The sequence below is a fragment of the Vittaforma corneae genome, assembly GCF_000231115.1.
Source record: "Vittaforma corneae ATCC 50505 unplaced genomic scaffold supercont1.1, whole genome shotgun sequence".
NCBI classification, from domain to species: domain Eukaryota; kingdom Fungi; phylum Microsporidia; family Nosematidae; genus Vittaforma; species Vittaforma corneae.
In genome coordinates this window covers 137,255-161,234 of record NW_006889834.1, presented here as the reverse complement: position 1 = coordinate 161,234, position 23,980 = coordinate 137,255, and the positions used below count along the sequence as shown (strand labels likewise).

The following is a 23,980-nucleotide window of genomic DNA, read 5'->3' as shown; positions in this document are numbered from 1 at the left end:
TTTCCATTGATTCTAATCATAGATTCACATACATGGCTTCGGCAATACTGCTCATGATATCGGTGTTAGGTGCAATAGTGCTGTGTCTGGTTTACTGCTTTGTTTCTAATCAGCCACTATATGTTGCTGAGACACCCTTGATCTTGCCAGGAATGGAGCTATAACCAATTTTAAGTGCTAAATAATAAAGAAAAGGTTAAATCAATTCGTTGATTTTAACTGATACACTTTTACTGCTGGAACAAAGCTGGCTTTGCTTTTCATTTAGATTTTTAAAAATTTTGGCCCTGCTGATTCGAAGCCCATGAGTTTGTGCTAAATGGGTCAAAATCGGACAACAAACTCTAAAGAGCTATGCTGTTCTTTAGGAACATTTATTTTGAAGGCCTACTGTTTTGTCTATAAAACTATGTTGACACATTATAATATGTAATTTAGGAATGTGGTGATCTATTCCAACTGTTGGATGTTTCTTTTGTATAACACTCCTCAGTCTATCATTCAATGCCTATCTCCTGTGCAATGCAATGCTGTATTTGGATGGCATTGTTTTGCATTTTAATGTCCTGCCGTAAAATTGAAATTTCATTCATATTAACTAGAATTACACAACCCCAAGCTCTTTTATAATACGATTGTTGGATATGTTCATTGTAGCATAATTTTCCTTTATTGGTTATTTTGAAACATTACAGTTATAAAGAAGGAACATCGGCGATCTCATGGCCAACAATAGGGATGAGGAAAAGCTTGCAATCAAAAAAAACCTAAACGTCGAAAAGGGGATATATCAGAAGATTCAGATGCTTTCTGGAAGACAGGTTGATGTGGATGAGAATAAAAGTGCGCTGAAAACTAATGACTTGCAGGCCAGCGAAGTAATGAGTAAAGCCAAGACTCTGGATGACAAGGCTCTGAAGGACCCGCTTATCTGGAAAATCAATGATTGCTTGTGTGTTGCTTGTGAAGCAACCACCTCCAGAACAGACTTCGTTGCAAAGAGAAACAACATAGACATATTAATTGAGCATCTAGACAAACAATACAAAGATAGATATCTGGCACTGTCATTCAGACGCTCAAGTATTTCAAAAAGCTACAAAAAGTGTCTAGTTTTTGACGATATTGAATTTAACCTTGAGGATGCATGCGAAATTTCTAAAATTGCAAAATTTTGGCTGGATTGTGAAGGAGAGTGTGTTCTATTCGTTGAGATGAGGAATGGCAAGGAGAGCAATGTGCTGTTTATTCTATCATGCATACTTTCATACTGCAAAATATTTTGGTCGGCAGAATCAGCACTCAACTCATTAACTATGACAAATCCTCTGAAATTTCAATTCAAAAACCTAGAAACTGTTATTAGATACGTTCGCTACTACGATCAAATAATTACCTTCAATACCACACTGCGGTTTCCGCAGAAAATCCTTAACCAGGTAATCATTACAACGATACCTACAATATTAAAAGGTGGTTCATTTGTTCCGAAACTAAAAATACGCTGTAAATCAGGGAACACTGTCTTTCCATCCAACAAGTGCTACTTCGATACCAACTACATTGTTTTTAGCCATCTGAACATGGAAATTGCCAAGGATGCAGTTCTTTCATTGTATTTTGTCCAAGAAAAAGAGTCGTACCATATTCTTGATCTGAGTCTGAACAGCTGCTTCTATCAACAGGGGCTTTATAGATTCATGAGAACTGACATTGAAACCTCGCTTCCCCAGGAAAATATTTACAAATTTTTTGATGAAAATTTTTATATCGACTTGGTGATAATTGAGAACAATGAGTCGCAATCGGCCAATCCATACACAATGACCTATGATATAGCCGAAGTTGCCAAGTCTGTTTCGGAGAGGTTTTTTGGAGAGGCAGATGATGAAGTTTATAAAAAACTAGTGAATTTGGGCTATAGCCAATGCCTGAGCAAGGTGTGTTCACAGTTGGGGCTTAATGAGGAGATGTGCAAAAGTCTCCACGAGCAATGCCTTGAAAAAATACACCATCGCCAGTATATTAGTCGAAATGACGAGGACGATAACCGTAGTGAGACTACTATAGATGGAAAAATGAAATCGGCTAGTCGAACCATGGAAACACCAGAAATAAACCATAGACAAATATACCAAGCTCTTGGAGAGTTGGAAATAACTGAAGTCCCATTGATTGAGCACAGCATTATTCACAAGCTGCCAAATAGACGAACGTGTAGTCGGCTGTTTGCCAAAAAACAATCACCAAATGTCCTCGTGAATGAAACTGTGTTTTCAATCAGGCCCATTCACGTCAATCCGTTGCATTCTGTTGAAAATACAATTTTTAGTGAGATTCAAGGTTTTAGTATTCACCTGGATTTTCAAAAATTTGAAAAGCTTTTTTGTGAAGAATCCCAGAAAAAGCTATTAGAGAAAAAGGACAGTCAGAATCGTAAGGATGTGATAGAATCCAAGAGATTGTTTATCATATCTCTGTGTCTAAAGCAGCTCGAGATGAAGAAAGTGTCGGTTGATGAATTGCTTGATGTTCTTGAAAGATCATCTGAAAACCTGACCCAGCAGGATTTCATTAACATATTAAAGATTCTACCAACCGATGACGAAAAAGTCGTATTAGAAAGTGTGGCAAAAGAGCAGCTAAGCCACACGGAGGCGGCCATGCTGAGGCTTTCAGGGATACCCGAAATTAGACAGGTTGTTTTAATATTTGTGTTTGAAACATGGTTTTTTGAGGAGACAACAAGAATTGATCAGACTCTCAGAAACTACAACGATCTTATTACACTTCTGTTGACAAGTAATGAGCTTAAAATTTTATTCAAAATGTTACTTGAAGTCACAAATTTGATCAATTATGTTTATGGTAGAAAAAGAAAAATGGTGCTGGGGTTCAGAATTGAAAGCCTATACCTTTTTTCAACATATTTTGGAAATCAGAACTATCCACTTTTCGACTTCATTGTAGAAATGCTAATGAAAAACAACGTAAAATTTGAGGAGCTTAGAAAAGCTATGAGCGGGATAGACCAAATTAAAAATGAAGAAATCCCATGCATAAAGGATAGAATAAACAAGGCCATAGCGAGCTACACCGAGTGTGTTCAATGCCTTAGTGAAATAAAGCAGTTCGATACGGCTACTTTCAAAAAGCTTTTGGGATATGCCTGCAAGAAGCTAAAAGAAACGACTGCTGAGTATAGAAAACTAGAAGAGAATGTTGATCTTTTAAAGAAAAAAGTAGGAGAAGAATCAACAAAGCCAATCAACAGTGTGCTTGAGACGATACATTCTTTTGGTACCAAACTTTTAGAAAGCGCAGATAGGAAGATTGCAAAGTCGTAATTCTTGACGCTATAGTTCCAGAAAGAATAGCATTTAACAAAATAAACACGTCTTCAACATTCAATACATTGGATGCTGAACCATTTTAGACTGGATCGTGCAAAATTACAGGATCCGTTTTAAGAAGGTATGGCATGCCCAGTTTGGATATTCAGTCAGTTTTCCTGGATCATGTGATGTGTTTAGAATTATCCCAGCATCACATGCTGCATTGAAATTGCCCCTTCATTGTAGATTGTCGTAGACATTCGTTAATTTGAGAGAAAATATTCTATGTCTCTTATTAAACCCTTTCAAGTATCTCTCACCTTCATCTATCGTTTCAATTAAGGGCGAAAAAAGCTTGACACATCCGCAGCAGAACACGCCAATGCCCAGGTTTGCTATTCGCGATGTTTTATTAAAGACAGGCCCACCAAAGTACATGATGCCATCCTGCTCAGTTCTGAATACCACATCATCTGCAATTCCAATGCCAACCTCAATACCCACTGGTCTCAAAATTTTCTGGATTTTTAATCCAAACAGGGCCGAATGGAGTGGGTTATTAAATCCAATGATGAATAGTTTATAGTTCTTTTCAACCACCCTTCCACGGAACACCTTGGCGTAGAAATCAATAATCTGAACTAAATTTAGCTCTTCTACCCATAAAATTTGATCAATAAACGATTCAAAATGCAACTGCATGTACAGAAAGACAGGGTTGGTGGTGGAAAGCCCTGCCGAGTCTAATCCATTGTGATTTATGTTGAAGTCTATATTCTTAAATCCAAGAAGCTCATACTGTGGATTGGAGTGGTGAGACATCAGTTCCTGAAGACGTTTCATGAAGTTTTCGCGATAAAATTTTGTGTGGATTTCTTTGACTAGTTTGCATTCAATACCAAAATCTGATTTTTGTGTGGAAGAAAACTCTGGCGTATTTGCAACGAAGAACTCCAACGTCTTTGCACAAAAGAAATCATTAAACTGAAATAGTTCATTGTAGTCGGCCTTGTGTCTGAAAAATGAATAGCTTCTCTTTGTAATCAATGGCTGGTATCTACACAAGATTGGAAATGTACACCAGTTTGAGACATTATTGAATACTCTAATGTTTTCAGGCTCAACAAGAACGTCCATTTCAGAAAAATTACAGAAAAAAAGAGGCAAGGAAAAGCTTCTCAGAAACACATGTCTGCTCGTGATAAATGTGAATGACAGTTCAATTCTGGGCTCCATGGCGCACAGTTTTTTGTAGCAGTATTCAGAGAAGTCACAAAATATGTCAAGCAGTGAGTTGGTATGTGCAGACCTGCTAAGAGCTGAAGAAAAGATTTCACAAGCTGCCAGCTTTGCAATTGATTTTGATAGAATAAAGATTGTTATAGGCACGCCACCAATAGCTGTTTCCATCTTGTGCTGCGCTAGTAAAAAATTTCTTTTGGCACAGTCATGCCGTTTGACACTTTTGTACGTTAAAACCGTGGAGGTTAAGTTTGTTGAGCTGTTTAGTATTATGGACCTTGGCTGTTTAACAGCTTTTTCATTGAAGATTTTCTCCAGCGGATTAAATGAAAGATTAAGATGCTGCAAAGAGGCGAATCTTTTCAAATCTATTTCTCTGACCTGGTTTTTTGAAATATTTAAAAAAACGACATTCGAAGCCCTAATACTTTCTAAAAAATTGCCAGAAACGTCAATAACCGCGCACTTCTTTAGCTTTGGCAAACTCTGGAAATAGTTATTTCTAGCCTTGAACAGCCTCAAATTTTGTATTACATTTCCGATTTGTGTGAGCTGGCAATCGCTTATATAAAGCACTCTCATGCTGGGGCATTTGCCTATTTTAATCTTTTCTACACCGTCGGCGAGTATTATTTTTGAATCACACTCCAAAGAATGTGCTATTTCTGTATTTCTGATATTCAAAAATTCACAGCTGCAGTCGATTGTCTTTAGTGGGTTATTGGAAAGGTTTAAGTATTTAAAACAAAACCTCGAGACAAACTTTGCTATTTCGTTGTTTTGCAAGATCAAAACTTTTGACTGGACAGCACAGCATTTTAGACAATTGCTTCTCAGGTCACAAAACTCGAGCATATTTTTTGGCATTGAAATTGATTTCAAATTGTTATTTATAAGCTTTAAATATCTTAAAAATCTAAGATGCTCTAAAGAAATTGAATGTATGGGGATGTGTTCTACAATCAACTTCCTTAGCATATAAAAGTTGATAATTCCTCCAGGAAGAAATGTGATCTGTTGGGGCTTTAATTTAGCTTTTACAAATGTTTTGAATGATGATTTTATTGCATGCTTGCATATTTCAAAGCATTTGAACAAAGGCCGCTGAGAGTCATCAAGAATATACATTGCCCCGTGATCATGAATGAAAACATTAATATCTTCTGTAAATATCGCCTTTATATCCTTTACTGTCGAATCCAAACTTCCCCTAAAGCTTTCCGTTCTTATGAAATCATTTTTGCAATCGTACAAATCAATTTCAAGATAAACACTGATCTTAGAATTGATTTCTGCTCGATTATGATACATTTTAACCATCTTATAGCCATTTATTGTCTCGGTTGTTTTCAGAATAACTTCGGTTAGTTTGGGTTCCATCTGGGCTGTCACAAAGATAAAATTTTGAGAAGTCGTGAAAATCCGCAGGTCTCGTATAGTAAATCCCAGTTTACTGTCATGGTTTTCATTTAACAATTGGCCTATCAAGGTCTATAATACTTTAATACTCCAAAATAACTTTCATGCACAGCAAATTTGGTGCGAGTGAAAGCACAATCTATTCTATAATTTATCTTGCCTTGTCATTGCTTTCTTCACACCTTTCGCAACAGCTCATTCAAGCACAGTCGCTTATTCCATAATCTGAAATTTCTTTTCTAGGATTTTGAGCAACTGTAAAATGACGTCGTACCAAGCGTACTCTTTAACTATGCACCAATGGCAAAACATGAACACAGAACTTTCCATAAACGACCACACAAGTAAACTATTAAGCATCAAACTGCGTCATAACTCTTAAAACATTTAATATATCGTTTCTAATATCTCTTTTGCCTTTTGACCAGTATTTCCAGTAGAATTCCTTATAACCTCATGCAAAAACTTAACTACCCAGTCTTCGGTAATTTTATCAGTTCCAAAAATAGTCTGGATGTCGCAGATTATGTTAAGAGACTCCTTTACATATGCACTTTCTTTATCATGTTGTATGGCAACTTTAATATTGCTCAGTATTTCATTTAGGGATAGACGCATTTCATCGGTATTTCCAACAGATAAAAAGAGACAGCTGAATAGTTGAATTACTGCCTTTCGCAAATTATCAACATAGTCCTCGTCTCCCTCGCGGCTTAGTGTGTTAATTTGAGTTAGCAACATTACACACAATGAAACATATGGCTCAAAGCTTTTTCCAACGGCCAATGCAATATCTCCTAGTGACACAATGATCCTGGGCTTGATTTCTAAGGACACATCAGGTGATGTGATGGCGTTCGCTAGCGCTGGTATAACAGTATTTGTAAATTCAATGAAATTCGATTCTAATAAAATGGCGCAATCAGAAAGGAGATTAAGCGCTGATTTGAGAACAAAGCTTTCATCACTAGAGATGTCCCGCAATGCAAATGGAATAAATCTTTTCAAATATATCGAAAAGTGAGTTAAAAGCTTTGAGATCACAATGTAAATTTCTCCTTGAACAAGCATCTTGGGTAACAAAAGACACTGTATAAAGACTTCAGCTATTTCGTCGGCATCAAATATCTTCTTCATACTCAAACATGACTCAAGAAGTACAATGTAGCTGCACAAAACATCATCAAAAACTAAAAACTGCTGGTCTACGGACGTTTTGACTGTTTGGATTGCAGACTTCACTTTCGTGAGAAGATAGCTTTGAAGCTGGTCAAGAATGTTCTTATGACTGCTTGGGCAGCACAGGATTAGTTCTGATAGAGTCAAGTTTAGAACTGATCTTAGTTCATATTCACTGGGCTCTGCCTGGTCTAGCCTATAAACGAGGATAGACAGAATGTCAGAATAATGGAAAAGCACAATGTTTTCAACTTCTTTAACAATATCAGCCTTCATGGACAATAGTATTGAGTTGTAAACGAGCACTGCGTTCACTGCAACTTTAGTTCTTGACTCTATCAAAATGCCAACTTTTTGTATGATTGTTGGGAGAAAATTAACGGCTAGTGATATATCGTTTTCGCACACCCTTGCAATAGCAAACAATGCCTCATTGACGCATTCATCATGTCCCAGATCATTTATCAATATTGGAAGTACTTGGTACAGAAAGTCATCAGAGCCAGCAGTGCAGATACAGCCAAGCGCAGTTGCTCCGATTGCGTGCTTCTCTAATTCTGATGAACTAAGGTTGTTCAAAATAAAGTTCTGGTACATTTGGTCGCTCAGCAGTAAAATTTTCATTTTCGAGGTAATATCCATCAAAAGTGAGCATGCTGCCTTGTGTGGAGAAGGCGATAAATCACAAACGTCTTCTTTTGTTATACACAGCAGCAGGTTGGGCACAAGTGTTGATACAAGCGGCTTTAAAATCGTGTATTTTTCCAGCTCCAACAGCAAAGACCAAAAGTCAAATATCTGAAGAGGAACCTCGTCGTGTTTGCTGTCAAAATATGACAGATAAAACTGGCAAATAGGCATTAACTCGCTATCAGTCAAGCAGCTATATACATCGACAAATCTATTAATTACCTCAAGACTAATCTCTAGCACTTCAGAATCAGGCTTCTCTGTGGCAAAAATCTTATAAATAAACTCATGCCTGGCATTTTCAGAGCTTAAAATATCCTCAAAAACCTCAAGACAGCTTAAAATGCAACGAAGAGTTGAAAATATAATGTTTCTAGATGGACCTGCGCCAGGCTTTAAGTAAAACATGCTGATATTAAAGATGTCATGCTTTTCATTTCCAAATTCATACAATGTTTCCTCGTACAATTGATCACATGCATGCGCAATGGACTCTAAAATACCCACTGCAAAGCTTTGATTTGAAATGCCAGCCTGCAGGGTTTTTAAAATATCTATGCCTGTTCTATTTGATGTTTCAATTCTGATGATGGAACCGTATATTTTCGTTATGTTAGAAAATATGCTCTGTTCCTTACAGTCAAGATTTTTGTTCAAAAGACTAATAAAGTTTGATCTGAACTCAATAGGACATGAAAGCCAGTTGGATTCATAGCTCTTTTGCAACCTCTGGTTTTTTGAATGCAGGCAGTTCTTCACAATGATTGAGCAAATTTGTCTGCTTGGCTGAGGAACAGACGTGTCAAAGATTATTTGAATGAACAATGTCAGAGAGTCCTGAAAGCTGGATTGAATAAAAGACTTAATCGCTCTTTCAGCTTCGGCACGAATATTTCCATCTGGCTGAAGTGCGTTGTGTAGATATTGCAAAGCAGTGTCTTTATTCATGGGTGTAAAGGATGTAGCCAAAATTTACACGAAGCAGCAATACAGAAAGCGTTCTTGAGAATAGATGCATTAAAATGAATGCACGTATGCATTGGACAAGCAACAAATAGAAGCTTTAAATTCAGCCTAGTTGAAGCCCTTATTACAATTTTTGCTATAACGTGAATACTAGCTAGTACCATGCATTTTCAATAAACTATTGTCTATCAAATGATCCATAATACAGCACGTAACAGCAGTTAAATATCAATAATGCCTTGTGGACCATGCTTTTATTGGTGGCTGGTCATTTGAATGTATTCTTCGAACTCATCGCATATTCCAGACTGCTCACAGTCTAATTCTGCTTTACCATCTAACAAATGGGGCTTTCCATCTTTAAGTTGATAGAAATGAACACTTACCAAGTTTTTAATATTTTTAAGATCGCAAAGTTCATAGCTTGTACTGATTATCAGGAATCGTGCAGTAATTTTTTGAATAAATGATGAGAATATGTCTAGTCCTTCTGTTGGTGTCGTAGACTCTGCAATGCCTTCAAGTAAACACAGAGTATTTTCGTCGCTGTGTCTAAATATCTTAGAAAGCTGGATTACTTCGTTCTGGAATGCACTGTTGTGAACACTGGCATGCTTTTCATTTTGAATTTTGAAAGCTAGCCTTTTAAAGAGCGGATATCTGGCAGATGATTGGTCAACACAGCCCCCAATCTGATTAATGATAATAGACTCGATTAAATCTATTGTGTTAAACCCGCCTAAAAGCACAGATGTTTTGTGAAACGATATGTTTTGGTATTCAAATGTTGAGGATGAACAACATTCTGTAAATGACCCATTTGTATTCAAGTATAGTGAAATACACGAGTCAACCTCGCCGATAAAATCGTATAGTGGTGATAGCTTTGTTTTGTGGATTTTCTCGATAACTCTTATAGAAATTTCAATTTCTCTAGCGTTAATTCGCTCGTAGGGATCGCCAATTTTGGCATCAAGGTTTTTCATATCCTCATTTTTGCAGTAGAACTTGTCCTTAACTGTAAAAATGGTATCTTGAAGCGACTGTCCACTTTCAATAAAGAACCCAGCACCAGGAATGTAAACTGAGCTAATGGGTATTTGGTATTTTTGAGATAGTTTTCTGGTTGTATTTTCCAGGATTAGTGGTATTTTATCAATGAAGCTCCTTAGCTCATCAAGCTTCCTATCCTTTCCGTTAGATATGCCATTTTTATCAAAAATTCTGAGTATTTTGTACAATTTTAAATACCTCTTTCTATTTGGAAGAGCTAGCTTCTCATGCAATAGCTTTTGTATTATCAAAGCTGACTTGATAAACAGCTTCAGTTTGGAAAAATTAATTTTTTGATCAAAACAGTTAATTTTGCACTTTCTCAACAGCTTCAACAGCTTTGGAACCTTGCAAACCATGTACTCGATCTTTGATCTTCTTTCAGCAACTTCCTGTTCTGATATTAGTGGCTGTGAAATCCAGCGAACCAAAGTGCATCTTCCAAACCGTGTAATTGCGTTTTTAACTATCAAATTTAGCCTCTTAAAATCCGTTATATTTGAAATTACAGAATTGTCTATGAAGAATGCCCCAGCATTGACCTTTTCTATTATGTATTCCCCCGCATAACCAACAATCTTATCGCCTTCCACACCAACTAAGGGATAATGGTTCGTAAAACTACTTAGTAATCGAATGGTTGCATTTTCCAGCTTATCAATATCTTTAAAGGCTATATTTTTTGATCTTGTATGCATATATATTACTTTTTCAGCATATTTACTTTTCAGCATTTCTTGAAATACTTCGGAAACGGAAGCAATAATAATGTCCGGAAAACATTCATCAATTATTTTTAATGCCTTAGAAAGAGTAAAGTAGTCGTAAAAGGGAGCGAATATCCTGTATTTGTTTCCATCGTAGTAGCACATTCCAACTCTGTTGCTTTCGTTACAAATAGACAAAATGGAAGATTTATTCATTCCATAAAAACATCACCAAAATTTAAATAAGCCACAGGTCGAATATGTATTGGATCTTTGGTTGAGTCCTTAACGCTGACCATGGCTAATGTATTGCACTCGACCTCAAGGTAATCCATACCAGCAATAGTAGCTACAGACAGAGTATGCATATGGTACTATACAATTCCGTGGTATTAAGCTTAAATACAACCACTATGTTTATTTAAGAATAGGCAATCCTCGGATTTATTGGTCCATGGAGTTTCTAGTTGCCTATCTGTTTATACTAGCACTTTTGAGAGACAAAATTTTTGCTTCAAATAAACTCTTACCCTCGTAAATGGAATGTAGAACAATATTTGAGGAAAGAAATGAAAACATTCACAATGTTGTATGGCTATACCAACATATGGTCCACATCGCAACTATAAATGATAAATATGAAATGCTAGTTCCAGACGCTAGTTTTGATTCCACAAGCAAGTTGAAAATATACTTCAGAAATGATCCAAGAGATACCTTCAGGTATGAGTTGGTATTCAATATTCTCACTAATATTTCGGACATCAAAAATACCACATTCTCGATTTACTACTTTGATGACATGGATGATATGATTCTGCTGTATATTATTTGTATGCATTTAAACAGATATTACAATCAAAATTTGACACTTGAGCATATTGGCGAGCACTATATTTTGAAGAATGGACAGGAAATAGTTCTGCAATCATTTTTCTGAGGTAATTGCTAGCAAATGTGGATTTATTGCCTTCCAGTGGTTCTGATACAGGATAGTGTTAAAGAGTTGAGTATCGACACCAACACGGGTTTGTCTATTTCAGGCACAGAAGTATTAAAAAATTAGTACAATTATGATCAATGTTGCTCGACAGATGTTGTAAAGATAGACATCAACAAATGGCATTTATTTGAAAAAACTTTTAAACTTTTCAACCTCACAGTCAAAAACCTTTGATGAAACAAAATTCTGTATTTTGCACACATCTTCTAAATATTCTTTTTTGACAAGCTTTCCTCCACAACAACAGTACTCTTTTAGCTTTTTCTCTTCACAGCAACCGCATTTGTTGCAGAACCTGTTCCCGAATATTTGCATTTTCCAACAATATTTAAGATATTCACTTGCTTCTTTTTTAACTTGCTCTTGGTCGATTACTGAATAACATTTAATGCAGTGCTTTCTGAGAAAGTTTTCAAATCCGCACTTTCTGCAATATACTGTCAAACTAAACTCTGGCTCATCAAGGTCGTCAAATTCACTGCATCTCATTAGTCGGTAGCAATTTGATGCAAGCCCATGAATATCCCGTTTATAGGAAAGCAGTCGGAGCATTGCTTTGAGGGTTTTTCTGTCGACATGCTTCACTAAGCTATAGACGTCCTCGTTTTTAACTTCAGCGTCTGAAAAGTATAATTTCAGAAATGACAGTGGAATTTTACATTCAGAAAATCCAGAAATAAACTCGTTATTTTCATAGAAGAAATAATTCGTTTGATCTACAAACCCAAGCTTTCCAAATATCCTCAAAACCTTCAAGTTCAATAACTCATATCCTGGAATAGATGATATTTTGTTCTTCAAATACTCAACAAAAGAGTTGCATCCGTCCAAGGTTGGTTTTTCGGTATCTATGATCATCAAATCCTTTGAAGCTGAAACAATCTTAATATGGTTCTCCTTCAGCACTGAAACCAGTCCAATATTATATCGCTGATGAGTAATCTCAATGACCTCTCGAAGATCTGAAGAAATGATTCCAGAGCCCTTTTTAGCCCAATATGGAATTTTCAAGAGTAGTGATTTGAGTCCATCATTTCCCCTCAAAGCATTTAATACCAAATCCTTTAGAAAGGTTTTAAATACTTGAAAATCTTTCCTTTGATATCCATGATATAAGGAAATATCTGAGGCTGTTGCCTTGTATTCAAGAATGGATAAAATAAGTGAATTGGAGCTTTCGAATTGGATGCAATATGAGTTATAATACCCCGACCTATGTGTTTCATCCTTGATCAATTTAGGTGAAAATTCAATGTCTTGAACAGGCATTACACCGTTTCTGAAAAAGTGTCTGTATAGCATCAAGTCAAGAACGGAGTCATCGATGTTCATAATAGGAATTTTTGCGAACTTTGAAATATCCAGGAGATTACTGAAGCATTTTTTCAATTCAGAATTAAATTCAATGTGAATCTTAATTAGGTTTTCAAATGTTTCTAAGAACGAGGTTGCCACTACATCAACTGCGAGCTGATAAAAGTTTTTAAAAGAATCAGATATTGTTGTGGAATTAGCATCTGCTTTGCTGAAAACAACAACTCTATGATTTTTTAAACGAATGTCAATGAAATCCTTCAAACTAAACTTCAGTACATTAGGATGTTTAGTATCCGATACTATAAACGTTTCGGTGGTTGTAATGACAAAGGCTGGCTTTTTTAAATAGTTAAATGAGGATATTACAACGCAGTCAACGGCTCCACACACTAGATCTGTTTGATTGAAAAACTGGTATTCGGGTTTAAATCTGTTATATGTTTTCATAATTGAAAAATGATTCAAGAACTTTGAGTACTTTTTAGATTCCACTTCACTTACTGCCGATTGAATTTTTACCAGATCTTTCGAGAGATTCTGGTCGGGAAGGTACATTTTCACAATCTGGTTTTCAGCAAAGTGCTTTTTGTTGAAAACATCAAGATATAAATCACAAACAAAATCTAAGCTCACAGATTTACCATTCAAGTACTTGATTGTGACATAATTTCGATCAACAACCTCAACCTTGGCTACTATTGATGCAAATGAAAGCTTATTAGTGTAAAACTCCATCCATTTCGATGTATTTGTAGCAATATATTCCAGAAACGCTGAATTTTTCAGACTGACGACTGCTGTTTTAATATTATCCGAAACACCAACAGACACATGCATCATACAATCGCCAGTGATCGTTGTATTAGTTTTTGGTTTTTTTGACTGATTTTTTGTGTAGAACACATCAGAAAGGTTCTTCTTTACAACAGAATCTTCAATGTCCTTGACTACGGAAAACTCCAATCTTTCTCTTTTCGATGCATCCTTCATCCAATTCGGAAGACTAACACTTGGAATCGGATTCTCTATGTTTTGCAAATATGCTGGAATAACGATCAGCCTCTGAAGGATATTTTCAAAACGTTTTCTATAATAACCCCAATCCAATATATCCCTTAGATCTGTATTATTTGCTGTTTTCAACCACTTTTTTAGATAAAAATCCTTTTCAGCACTACGGAATATCATAACAGGTATGGCACGGTCGACAATCGGGGCGCTGGTTGGAAATTTACTGATAATAAATTCACACTTGAGCTTTTCTTCGAGAATGTCATCACCCAGGAATTCAGAAAGCCTTTTGGCCGTGCTCAATATATTTGATTTTCTATTTGCATAGCTTTCAACACTCTTAGACATATTTCTTGACTCGGAAAACAGGTAAAATATTGATTCATCATCCAACGGACCTCCTTGTTGGTCAATAATGCCCATCCAGTAGTTGCAAATACTTGCCAGCGAATCGTAGCATTCTTTTAGGGTTGTACCATCATTAAAATGATTGAAAATATCCTCTTGGAATTTTTTAATAAAATGCAACTCGCCCCGGCGCTTAAGCTCAAATCCTTTGAGTTCTACAATCTTATTATCCTCATTAAAAACCACATAGCGCTTTTTTAGCAGCTTGTTCTCTTCTGTTGACGACGGAATGACCATAGTTTTGTACGGACCATCAAGCTCGAAAAATATTGAATTTTGCTGCACTGCATCAAATCCACCGTGACCATTAGCTACTTGGTATTGATGGTTTGTGAACTTTTTACAGACAAAATAATTTAAAATCAGACTGAGAACTGAAACACTCTTGCCGTTAAATGAAATTGTGTGTGGAAACCTGATGGGCAACATTCCCCAAATGCCATCAGTATCAAGCTCAAGCGGCATTCCTATCTTTTCAACGAGCTCCTTTGCAAGCCTGATAATTTGGCCACCAACATTGCACACCGTAGCTGCCATCTCCAAAGAAAACCATCTGGATCCCTCCCTCATGGCATATCCATAGAACGAATTTAAAATACATTTGTATGCAACCTGCAAGCTATTATAAACAACAAGATTCTTTTTGTTCTCACTCGTTGGGTTCTTTTCATACTCTTGAGCTGCCTTTTTGTACAGATTCTTGTAAACGTATCTCTGGTCTCTGAACTTCCGGACAGTTTCAACATAAAAGGGTATTTCTCTTTGGCAGATATAAATATCCTCTTTGTTTTCCTCCACCTTTTTAACTCTCTTGTATATCTTCTTTGAGTATTCACTTATTCTATCTTTCAATATTGCATTTCTCCTGCCTTCAGGCAAGTCTTTATAGGCAACTTTTTCTAATATGCCACTATTAAAATCTGCAAATGTTTCATTTTCAAGTTGGTTCCGAATCATATTAATTTCATTTGCTTCTGGTGGCATATACTCAACCCTTGAAATCCATTGCATTTTCTTTCTGCATTGATTTTTCTCATCGTTATAATCACATCTAATGCAAACGTCATCGTTTACAACCGAAATCGGCTGTAGCCTGTTTGTAAGTATAATATTAGGATACATAGCACCAACATCCAGATGGTAGATACATCCCTTACTCATTATTTTGCCTATGCAACTTTTAATCTCGCAAATGTATTGCTCCTTCTTTGCTTGGTAATCAGTACAGCTGGTGTAATCTTCTAATATTTGGTCAAGATTGTCGATAATAAGCTCAACCACCTGATCGTCTATATTAAATTCCTGGTAAAAGTCAGACCTGTAGATGCCAGCTCTAAGAGACTCTACATGGCCACCTACATACGTAAGATTTTCAATCAAACGGCCTTTGTAGTACTCGAGACCATCAGTTCTTTTTTTAAGTGGAACAAGAATTTTGTAGCTAACAGATTCAGCTAAAAGAAGAGACTCGCAAAGGGTTCCGGCGCCTTTACACAAAACCTGCACAGGTGGCAATGGTATCAAAGAACACACAGAGAAAATGTGGGAATGCACGTACTTCAGATAAAGATAATAGGTCGCTACTGCATCAGAGACTGAATACGAGGCAAGTCTCTGTGGATCTTCTGAAGCTAGCCTAAACATGTCTTCGGGATCTATCTCATCTGGAAAATACCCAAGTTTTATACGCGCCACGTCCTTCAGGCCCTGGTTATTCATTGGCAAGTACGAGTCTCTCTTAACCCATTTATAGCAGTCCAAGTGAATTATGAAGGGGCAATCAAAGTATTCGTTTACCTCTTTAAACTGTATAGAATTAAATAAATTCATATTGTACTTGCTTAATCTTTTGCAAATAAATGGCCAGTCAAAGAAACTACCGTTGTATGTTGTTATAATGTGTGGCCTGTGTTCCAAGATTACTTCCAAAAAGCGTATTAACAGGGCTTCCTCCGAGGGCTCGTTAGAAACCCTGAACATGCACCGCATGTCATCTTTAGCATGATATTCAAACACTTGGATGTCCTCTGAGACAATTTGTCTATTAGTTATTAGTTCGCCGAACTCGTCAGTCATAATTGAAATCATCATCACCTGATCAGACTCGGGATTTGGGAACTTTAAGGGTGGTTTGGTGGTTTCGATGTCAAACGCAAATATCCGTAGGTCTGGATATGCAATCTTCTGCTTGTCGAGTTCAATTTTATAGCTTTCACCATCATATGATATTTCATACCAGCATCCGCATCGTATTTTGTGTTCATTTCCAACGTGAATTTCATAAGGTATGTCGTACTCGTGGATTTGAATGATCTCACTTGCTATATCATTCGCACACTTCTCCTGGAATAAATCTGAATAAATTTCATTTTTGTACCTGTTTTTGGTGCTTTCTAGAATAACATCCTTTAAGTTTTTTATGCACTCTTGAAATGATGTTTCTGTCCTGAAGTATAGTTTTAAGAATTTCTTCGGTGGTTTGTTAAGATGATTATACTCCTTAACATCGATTTTCTCAACTACTTCAGTGCTTTGTATACATCCCTCATATCGCTTTTTAAGATATCCTTCTACACTACTTAGTTCTTCCTTACACTCAACGATTATTGAAGGAAAGTATGGCACCTGCACTTTAAAGTTATTAGAAAACTCATCCACAAAATAAAATGTCACGTTTAGGCTGTCGTTCTTGTTCTTTTCAATGCTATATGACAGGAGCCATCCGTGCTTTGGTTCAAAGCCGTAGTAAAAATCATATCCAAACTGCAAGTCAAGGAGACTTTCTTGAACAAGATTTGATCCATCCATGGGCTTGGTCAAAGCTGAAGATAAAAGTCGTAACAAATATTTGAGCAATGCAAATCAAATGAACGAGTATTTCATCTGCTATTTGCATAGCTAGTGTATAAGTAGATTGCAAACCATCAATATAGCTTTAACTGTACAATGTCTTTATATTGCTTATCTAATATCATCAATCTTAAACAACAAATGCTAAAAGTAACATTTTAATTAGCTGCTGATCCAGCTCATTGATTTATTTTCTTAAATGCCTCGTACATTTTCATTGCCAATCTTTGATCATCAAGCGCTTTTAGTATCTGGGTAAATTCAAATCTACCAGCAGAAATTGTATTGAAGTTCTTGATAAAATCCTCTTTTGGTTCGACGGGAAACGCGAATATTTTCAAGTAGTCCATTATTACCTTAAAATAGGGTATACTGTCAAACTGCGCCTTTAATGTAGACTCCAAACTCTTCATTTCCCCTACTAATTGCATTGATATTTGGCTATTCATTTTTAATAGTCCAATCCGAGAAAATAGCTGCGACATGCACAATTCAAGAATGTAGTATCTGACATCATCCGGGATTAGACTATGCCCATTTAGCAAGCTTTTGTAGGAGCTCTCAAAAATCCAAAACATTCCCCGAGAAATTGTTATTAAATTCATGTTCAATTTTTATGGCCTGCTGCCTTTCAAGTTTTCTAGATGCTTCCATCGATACCAGCTGGAATTCTATTGGGTGCCTCAGTGAGACATTGTTGACAAACTCTTCAAGCACATGTTGAATATATAAAATCGTTGAAATAACCACTATCATTTTGGCAGGGCTGTCTTCTATTTTGGTTTGCCTGATAAGGTTAAAAAGACATCTATCAACGATTGTAACAAGTTTTATGTAGGCTTCTCTGTCATCAATATACAATGCAATGCCATATGCGTATTCCAACTGTTTGAAAAACTCAATATAGCTCTTAATGATGTTCTTTTCTATTATACTCTGCTGAGGACTGACATCTGAGTTTTTCGAAAGACATTGTTCAAAAAAGATTTCAATATAGGGTACACAGACACGAGACAGCATCCTCTTGTGAATGCACTCGCTAAGATTGCTTTGATTGTAACTGACAGCACTGTCATCATCAGTATTGCCTGCTGGAGAAATGCAGCATTTTTTATTGTTGAAAAAGTTCTCTAGCTTTCTTTCAAAATTAATGGTGTAAACTATTCCAGCTGAATATGAATCAGGCATAACTTCAGAGGAGAAAAAATACTCGCACAGTATCTGTTTTATCATTACCAAAGACCTATTCACCAGCTTTAGATCTATATTCCAATCTATGGGCGTATTGCTGTAGAGGTTAGAGACATTGTCAGCTGTCTGTTCCAAAAAATCAAAAATTTTCCTCAGGGAACTTGGATTCTGAAAATTTTGCTGAATAAACTGTGAGATGTCAGCCGATTTTCTAGATACAACAAAGTTACAAACTACCGATCTGACTAAGCTTATATGATCTTCGCCTAGCAATACAGATAGCTTTATGAGTGGCTCTGGTATTTTGGAATCGGAGTTTAAAGTCTTCAGAATATTTGATATGGTAAATTGTTTGAGATGATCCAGGTCCGTCGTTGTTAGGGTCATATCTTTATAGTTATGATTTGGTTTTGTGGTTTTTGATTCTATAATCTTACAGATCTCCATGAAGCTACCCGAATTGCACATTTTCTGAAGATGCCTGTTCATTATTTACTGCTGTTTCGAAAATTTTCTAATAGTTGATCTTCAAACAAAGTATCCGAGAGATATAAAACATGGCATTCACATATAGCTATATAATAAGCACATTCACCAATATTTACTAGGTAAGTGTCCAGTGTTTCAAGCGGGCAATTTTACAACAAAAATTTTCAAGCATCTTTTTGCCAATCCCATGCGTACAGACACGTGTGAAAACAACGAGTCTGACAATTCAGAGAAAGCCTATGATGATCTGTGGATACTCAAGTTTATGAACAAAAGGCAAAACAGATACTTGGAGCGTATTCAGGATTCATTTTTACAGGATAGATTTAATTTCTATGGTTTGAGGGAAAAAGTAGAAGACTTTGATGATGCATACTTGGCAATCCAGGATCAGAAGCCATCAAAAAACTTCTCAGTAGAGAGCATGCTGTACATACTTGCGCATCAAAGATATGTCTTTACAAAGACTGGAGCAGACAATGTTTTAGACAGGGTTTTGAACAAAGAGTATGGCACATGTCCCAGATACGGATGTAAAGACATACCCTTGATACCAATAGGACTTTCAAATCAAATAGGAAAGGCATATACAATGGCATACTGCCATAATTGTAATAACCTTTTTGAGGCTAGAGGAAGTCTTAAGAAGCTCGACGGAGCTGCATGGGGCAGTGGATTTGCACACTTTTTGATTTTGACATATCCATACCAGTTTGAGAAAAGATCCTTTAGGGAATACACGCCAAAGATATTTGGATTTGGCGTGACAGAATTGGAGGATAACGATGATTCATCATAAAAGTGCATATTAAACCTGCCTTTATTTAATACCATAAATTTCACTGAACGCACCGAAGACATGTTTGCGATGACTTATCCATACAGAATTATGCTATTAGAATTGGTGCTTGTCAGTGCCAACTCCAATAATGATGCAAAGTTTTGTTTTCAAAGTTCTTCCTCTTCTATGCTCATTCCACACTCACAAATACTTATATTCCCCTTGCTGATAAACTTATGGATATGCTTTTCTTCATAGTGAGTAAGAAACGTTCTTTTTTTCAAATCTTTTACTCTTCTTCTCACGCTTTCCAGCTTTCTGGTTTTGTTTTTAATTTTTCTATCTTCTTTTAATTTTTCAATAGTCTCCAGCTTACCATGCTTGCCTACAGCAAATTCTTGAATCTGACTTTCAATAAATAGTTGCATATCATTCCAGGTGTTCTTGTGTGGATTGGGCCTTGTTAAGTACTTAAACTGTTTCAACTCGTCTGGTGTTAGCAAATAGTCCTGCAAACATTTTGTTTTTGTTATAAATTTTAGTTCTGTTCTTGAACAGGAAGTACAAACACTAATATCAAATACATTCTTAACTTCGTAATCCAAAGGAACTCTTCCACAATGCATGCAACAGTCTTTTGGTTTTACTGGAACAAGAATTGATACAAGAATTGATGGATCCTCAACAACGTTCTTGAAAGCAGCGCTGCTTTCATTTCGAAAAAATCCGCACTCTTCGTTTTCAAACTCATCTTTTCCATCCATGAAAACTGTTTTCCACTGTGGGGTGTGTGTTAGATACAGACTTTTAACAGAGCTACATTCAAACATCCATAGAATTTAAAAATACCATATACAACTAAATGTCGTGTGATTTGGATTTATTTTGTAATGGAAAGGATCTTGGCCAGCAGTTTCATATCAAATATTGACTCCGTATTGGCTGGAAAATGAATGTTTTCATAATAGTCTGAAATAACATCAATAACAAACTTTTTATCAACGTCTGTCATTTTGGAGAAGCTTGTTTCAAAGAATTTCATGCATTTCTTCCTTCTCGACTTCAAGTCTAATTTCTTGGCGGTTGATTTGAAAGTTTCAATTTCATTTTGATCATCTTCCAAATACTTAACAAGCAGCATACGAAGAACATCAATGAAATTAAAGTCTAAAGTGCAAGCATTTGTAATGAAAAACGTGATTATTAGCTGCTTGACTGCATTTCTTTTAAGCCTTGACATTCCAAAATTCATACATACTAGGCCAAGACAAATTTTGTAAAACTGCATACTTTCAAAGTCATATCCCTTAAACGATACCATGTCCTTCTTTTTAAAATCGAACAGGGTGCATTCTTTCATGTGCTTGACCTCCTTGGTCTTTAATATCTGTCTTCTTAGAATTCTGCATAATCCGATATCGCATGTGCCACATTTCATTATTGACAGCGCAACTAGTGAAAAGTTAAATAAAATCTGAATATCTTGGTTTTCCAGCACATAATCCTCTACAAATAGTGTAAAATCATATATTTTGTCATACACATGCTCCTCAGGGGCTACATTTGAGTTAAGATAATACAATGAAATGTAAAAAATTCTAGCTGCGACCTTATAAATCTGAGTTGGCTGGGCCTGGCATGGCAAGATATTCATATCGTTCATCAGAGACTTAGGTGCTGCAGAGAAATCACATGTTAGCTGGAAAAGCGTAGAATAAAAAATTTCATCCGGTCTACCATCATCTGATCTACTGAAAACAGTTGAATTGATACCCGAATTAACTGATGATAGTCCAGTAACTACCAACTCACAAAAGCTATCATTAAAACTGGCAATTAAAGGATGCTTTGCAACCATTGCTGTGCAAATAGCAGCCAGCTTTCGATACTCACTGGTATAAAACAAGGTGTGTCTATCTGATTTTACCGGTCCGTATCTTTCAATCTCATTTTTAAGAACATACAGAATGTTTCTATCATGGCTTTCCAAGTTATATATTGCTAATGCACACATAGAGGATTTTTTTAGATCCAAAACACTCCCCTCCAAAGCCGATTTCATCATTGTGTTAATGCCGTGGTTCTTCCCAAGGTCAGACCGGACTGGATATGTAGATAATACAAGATAGATAAACACAAGCACTGAATCATTTGCAGTCTGCGCCAGCTTCAAATACTGTTGTAGACTATCTTGTGAAAGCCCGCTGGCCAGGCTTTGTCCGAAGGCATGGCCAAGCTGCTCATAGATGTTCTGAAATGCTGGTTGTTTGAAATATGAAAATAGACAGGCAGAGCTTAGAAATCCCAACTCCTTTGGCAATTTATCATCAAGAGGCAATGAATTGAGCTTGAGCGAAGATTTATAGACAGACTTGTAATACAATGATTTGTGATTGGCAAAGTATGGCCCAATATTGCACGAGCATCTTAGAAGAAACGTGGATTGTCTGAAGTTGTTGACGTCTGAAATATCCTGCTGAAGAGATATTGAATTTTCCAGTAAAATTTGAAGAACCTCTTCAATTCTTGGATCTTCATAACGAGCATTTACCAGCTTCAGGAAACTTTGGTTGTATACGACAATATCCTTAAATAGACGTTCAACATTCAAGTCCTTAATATAGTCCCTCTCCATTTTGATAATTCTATACGCGAGATTCTTACTATTGGTAATTTGAGGGTTGTATTGAAAGATTCTATGGTAGTGTCTGTTTATAAACTGTATTTCTCTACTTGACATTGCACCTCTGAATTTAAACTTAGGCATTTGCCTTAGAACTGACAAATCAGGTTTTTCATAGAATGACGAACGTTTAGACTGCTCAGCCAAGTTCTTGAATGCATTATTGCCGCTGTCAACTATAAGTGATGTTATGCTCTTTGAAGAGTGGATCAACCTGTCCAATACATCAGTAATGATATCAAACTTTGCACCTGAAAATATTGATTTTAAAAAATCAATCTTGTTTCTGATAGGAGACAAATTAAACGCCCGATATTCTGTTGGAGAAATTTGAAACTTTGCTCTGAAATCGGGGGTTTTCTTATTTTCAATTTGACAAACCAAGCCTGATCTTTGGTTTTTAAAGTTGTCTGGCTCAGATGTAAGTTCATCTTTATAGTATATGGCATCTTGTGTATTTGCAAATTCAATTTTGCCATTGTTGCTTCCGTCTCTTTCATGTTCAGGCCACATCTGTGCAGATCTAACTTCGTATCTGCTTGTCTTTATATTGTACATAATTGTAGGCTCGTCGGAATCGGTCTCCTTGATAACAACGTCAGAGGATAGCAATTCGCTGTGGTAAAATAGTGCTGCATGCTGCAATTCATGTTTCATATATTCAAATACAAAAAACTTTAATTTTCTGAATCTAAGGCCGTAGCACTTCGAAATTGGCCCCGAAAACTTACACTGTACATCGTTTGAATCACGAAAGTTAATGAATAAAGCGCTATTTCCTGCCATTACCACGAGAAAGTTTTCATAAATTGTGCAGTTTGTATATAATTCTGGGCAATTCTCGTTTTTCTTATGGCTATAGCATATCTTCTCGTCGCGCATGTAAAAGAACAGCGAAATCCTAATTCCATTACAGTAGACCCAATATGACATGTCAAGCTTAACGATCAAAGATGAATTTATAAGGCCTACTATTTCTCCCATTCCTAGAAATTGAAAATTTCTCATGTCATCTGTTACAAATACAGAATTAAATTGATTTTGGATGTAAAGTAGTTTGTCGGCAACGATCATTGTATTTTCAAACCTAATGACCTCTTTGTCGTAAATAATGAGCTTTGCATTGTATTTCACTCTTCTACCTTTAAATTTTGTGTGTTTGTATTTTTCAGGAGATGGAGCCGTTCCGGTTTGTAGAGTTGAAATCTCCATGGAAGGGCAATGTCAAAACAAAATTCCATTTCTAAAAAGGCTGCCAAAATATTAGTAATGCATCTGTCACAAACAACTGGTCCATAAACGCCAGCTTTTGAACTAACAACTAAAATCATTATCAAGTCCCATTAGAATATATATATTTATAAGGTTTTAAAGAAACTGGATAGCTTGCCAAGTATTGTAAATGTCGCTTCTATAACGAGCAAAAACCAAACCAAAGATATAATTTACTTTATGACCTAAGAATATAGACTAAAACTATAATGGACACGAGCAAAATCACTATTAATGTATTCCTCTTGTCGTGGTCTAGTCTATTTAGCGCCTCTGAGAACAGATGCTGGTTTCTCTTAAATGAGTCGTTGTTGTGGCTGGCCTGATGCTGGATAGATTCAAGCATTAGTGATTGACTTTTGATTTTATCAGAAATTTCAGATA

General features: G+C 36.2%; 11 protein-coding genes across 11 annotated transcripts; 3 read left to right on the top strand and 8 right to left on the bottom strand.

The window, feature by feature from the left end:
• Positions 1-722: 722 nt before the first annotated feature.
• On the top strand, positions 723-3,347 carry VICG_00107 (uncharacterized protein; the record flags this gene model as incomplete). The annotated part of the gene is made up of 1 exon (XM_007603498.1): positions 723-3,347. The coding sequence occupies one exon, from the start codon at positions 723-725 to the stop codon at positions 3,345-3,347; it is 2,625 nt and encodes an 874-aa protein (XP_007603560.1).
• Positions 3,348-3,572: 225 nt separating this feature from the next.
• Positions 3,573-5,957, bottom strand: VICG_00106 (uncharacterized protein; the record flags this gene model as incomplete). The annotated part of the gene is made up of 1 exon (XM_007603497.1): positions 3,573-5,957. The coding sequence occupies one exon, from the start codon at positions 5,955-5,957 to the stop codon at positions 3,573-3,575; it is 2,385 nt and encodes a 794-aa protein (XP_007603559.1).
• A 426-nt stretch (positions 5,958-6,383) lies between these two features.
• VICG_00105 (uncharacterized protein) lies at positions 6,384-8,813 on the bottom strand (the record flags this gene model as incomplete). Its single annotated transcript, XM_007603496.1, has 1 exon — positions 6,384-8,813. The coding sequence occupies one exon, from the start codon at positions 8,811-8,813 to the stop codon at positions 6,384-6,386; it is 2,430 nt and encodes an 809-aa protein (XP_007603558.1).
• Positions 8,814-9,085: 272 nt separating this feature from the next.
• VICG_00104 (uncharacterized protein) lies at positions 9,086-10,807 on the bottom strand (the record flags this gene model as incomplete). The annotated part of the gene is made up of 1 exon (XM_007603495.1): positions 9,086-10,807. The coding sequence occupies one exon, from the start codon at positions 10,805-10,807 to the stop codon at positions 9,086-9,088; it is 1,722 nt and encodes a 573-aa protein (XP_007603557.1).
• Positions 10,808-11,129: 322 nt separating this feature from the next.
• On the top strand, positions 11,130-11,531 carry VICG_00103 (uncharacterized protein; the record flags this gene model as incomplete). The annotated part of the gene is made up of 1 exon (XM_007603494.1): positions 11,130-11,531. The coding sequence occupies one exon, from the start codon at positions 11,130-11,132 to the stop codon at positions 11,529-11,531; it is 402 nt and encodes a 133-aa protein (XP_007603556.1).
• A 186-nt stretch (positions 11,532-11,717) lies between these two features.
• Positions 11,718-17,138, bottom strand: VICG_00102 (uncharacterized protein; the record flags this gene model as incomplete). The annotated part of the gene is made up of 1 exon (XM_007603493.1): positions 11,718-17,138. One exon carries the CDS (start codon positions 17,136-17,138, stop codon positions 11,718-11,720), a length of 5,421 nt encoding a protein of 1,806 aa, XP_007603555.1.
• A 221-nt stretch (positions 17,139-17,359) lies between these two features.
• Positions 17,360-17,758, bottom strand: VICG_00101 (uncharacterized protein; the record flags this gene model as incomplete). The annotated part of the gene is made up of 1 exon (XM_007603492.1): positions 17,360-17,758. One exon carries the CDS (start codon positions 17,756-17,758, stop codon positions 17,360-17,362), a length of 399 nt encoding a protein of 132 aa, XP_007603554.1.
• VICG_00100 (uncharacterized protein) lies at positions 17,742-18,860 on the bottom strand (the record flags this gene model as incomplete). Its single annotated transcript, XM_007603491.1, has 1 exon — positions 17,742-18,860. One exon carries the CDS (start codon positions 18,858-18,860, stop codon positions 17,742-17,744), a length of 1,119 nt encoding a protein of 372 aa, XP_007603553.1.
• Positions 18,861-19,047: 187 nt separating this feature from the next.
• VICG_00099 (uncharacterized protein) lies at positions 19,048-19,659 on the top strand (the record flags this gene model as incomplete). The annotated part of the gene is made up of 1 exon (XM_007603490.1): positions 19,048-19,659. The coding sequence occupies one exon, from the start codon at positions 19,048-19,050 to the stop codon at positions 19,657-19,659; it is 612 nt and encodes a 203-aa protein (XP_007603552.1).
• A 149-nt stretch (positions 19,660-19,808) lies between these two features.
• On the bottom strand, positions 19,809-20,471 carry VICG_00098 (DNA repair protein; the record flags this gene model as incomplete). Its single annotated transcript, XM_007603489.1, has 1 exon — positions 19,809-20,471. One exon carries the CDS (start codon positions 20,469-20,471, stop codon positions 19,809-19,811), a length of 663 nt encoding a protein of 220 aa, XP_007603551.1.
• Positions 20,472-20,521: 50 nt separating this feature from the next.
• VICG_00097 (uncharacterized protein) lies at positions 20,522-23,536 on the bottom strand (the record flags this gene model as incomplete). The annotated part of the gene is made up of 1 exon (XM_007603488.1): positions 20,522-23,536. One exon carries the CDS (start codon positions 23,534-23,536, stop codon positions 20,522-20,524), a length of 3,015 nt encoding a protein of 1,004 aa, XP_007603550.1.
• Between the last annotated feature and the right edge of the window lie 444 nt (positions 23,537-23,980).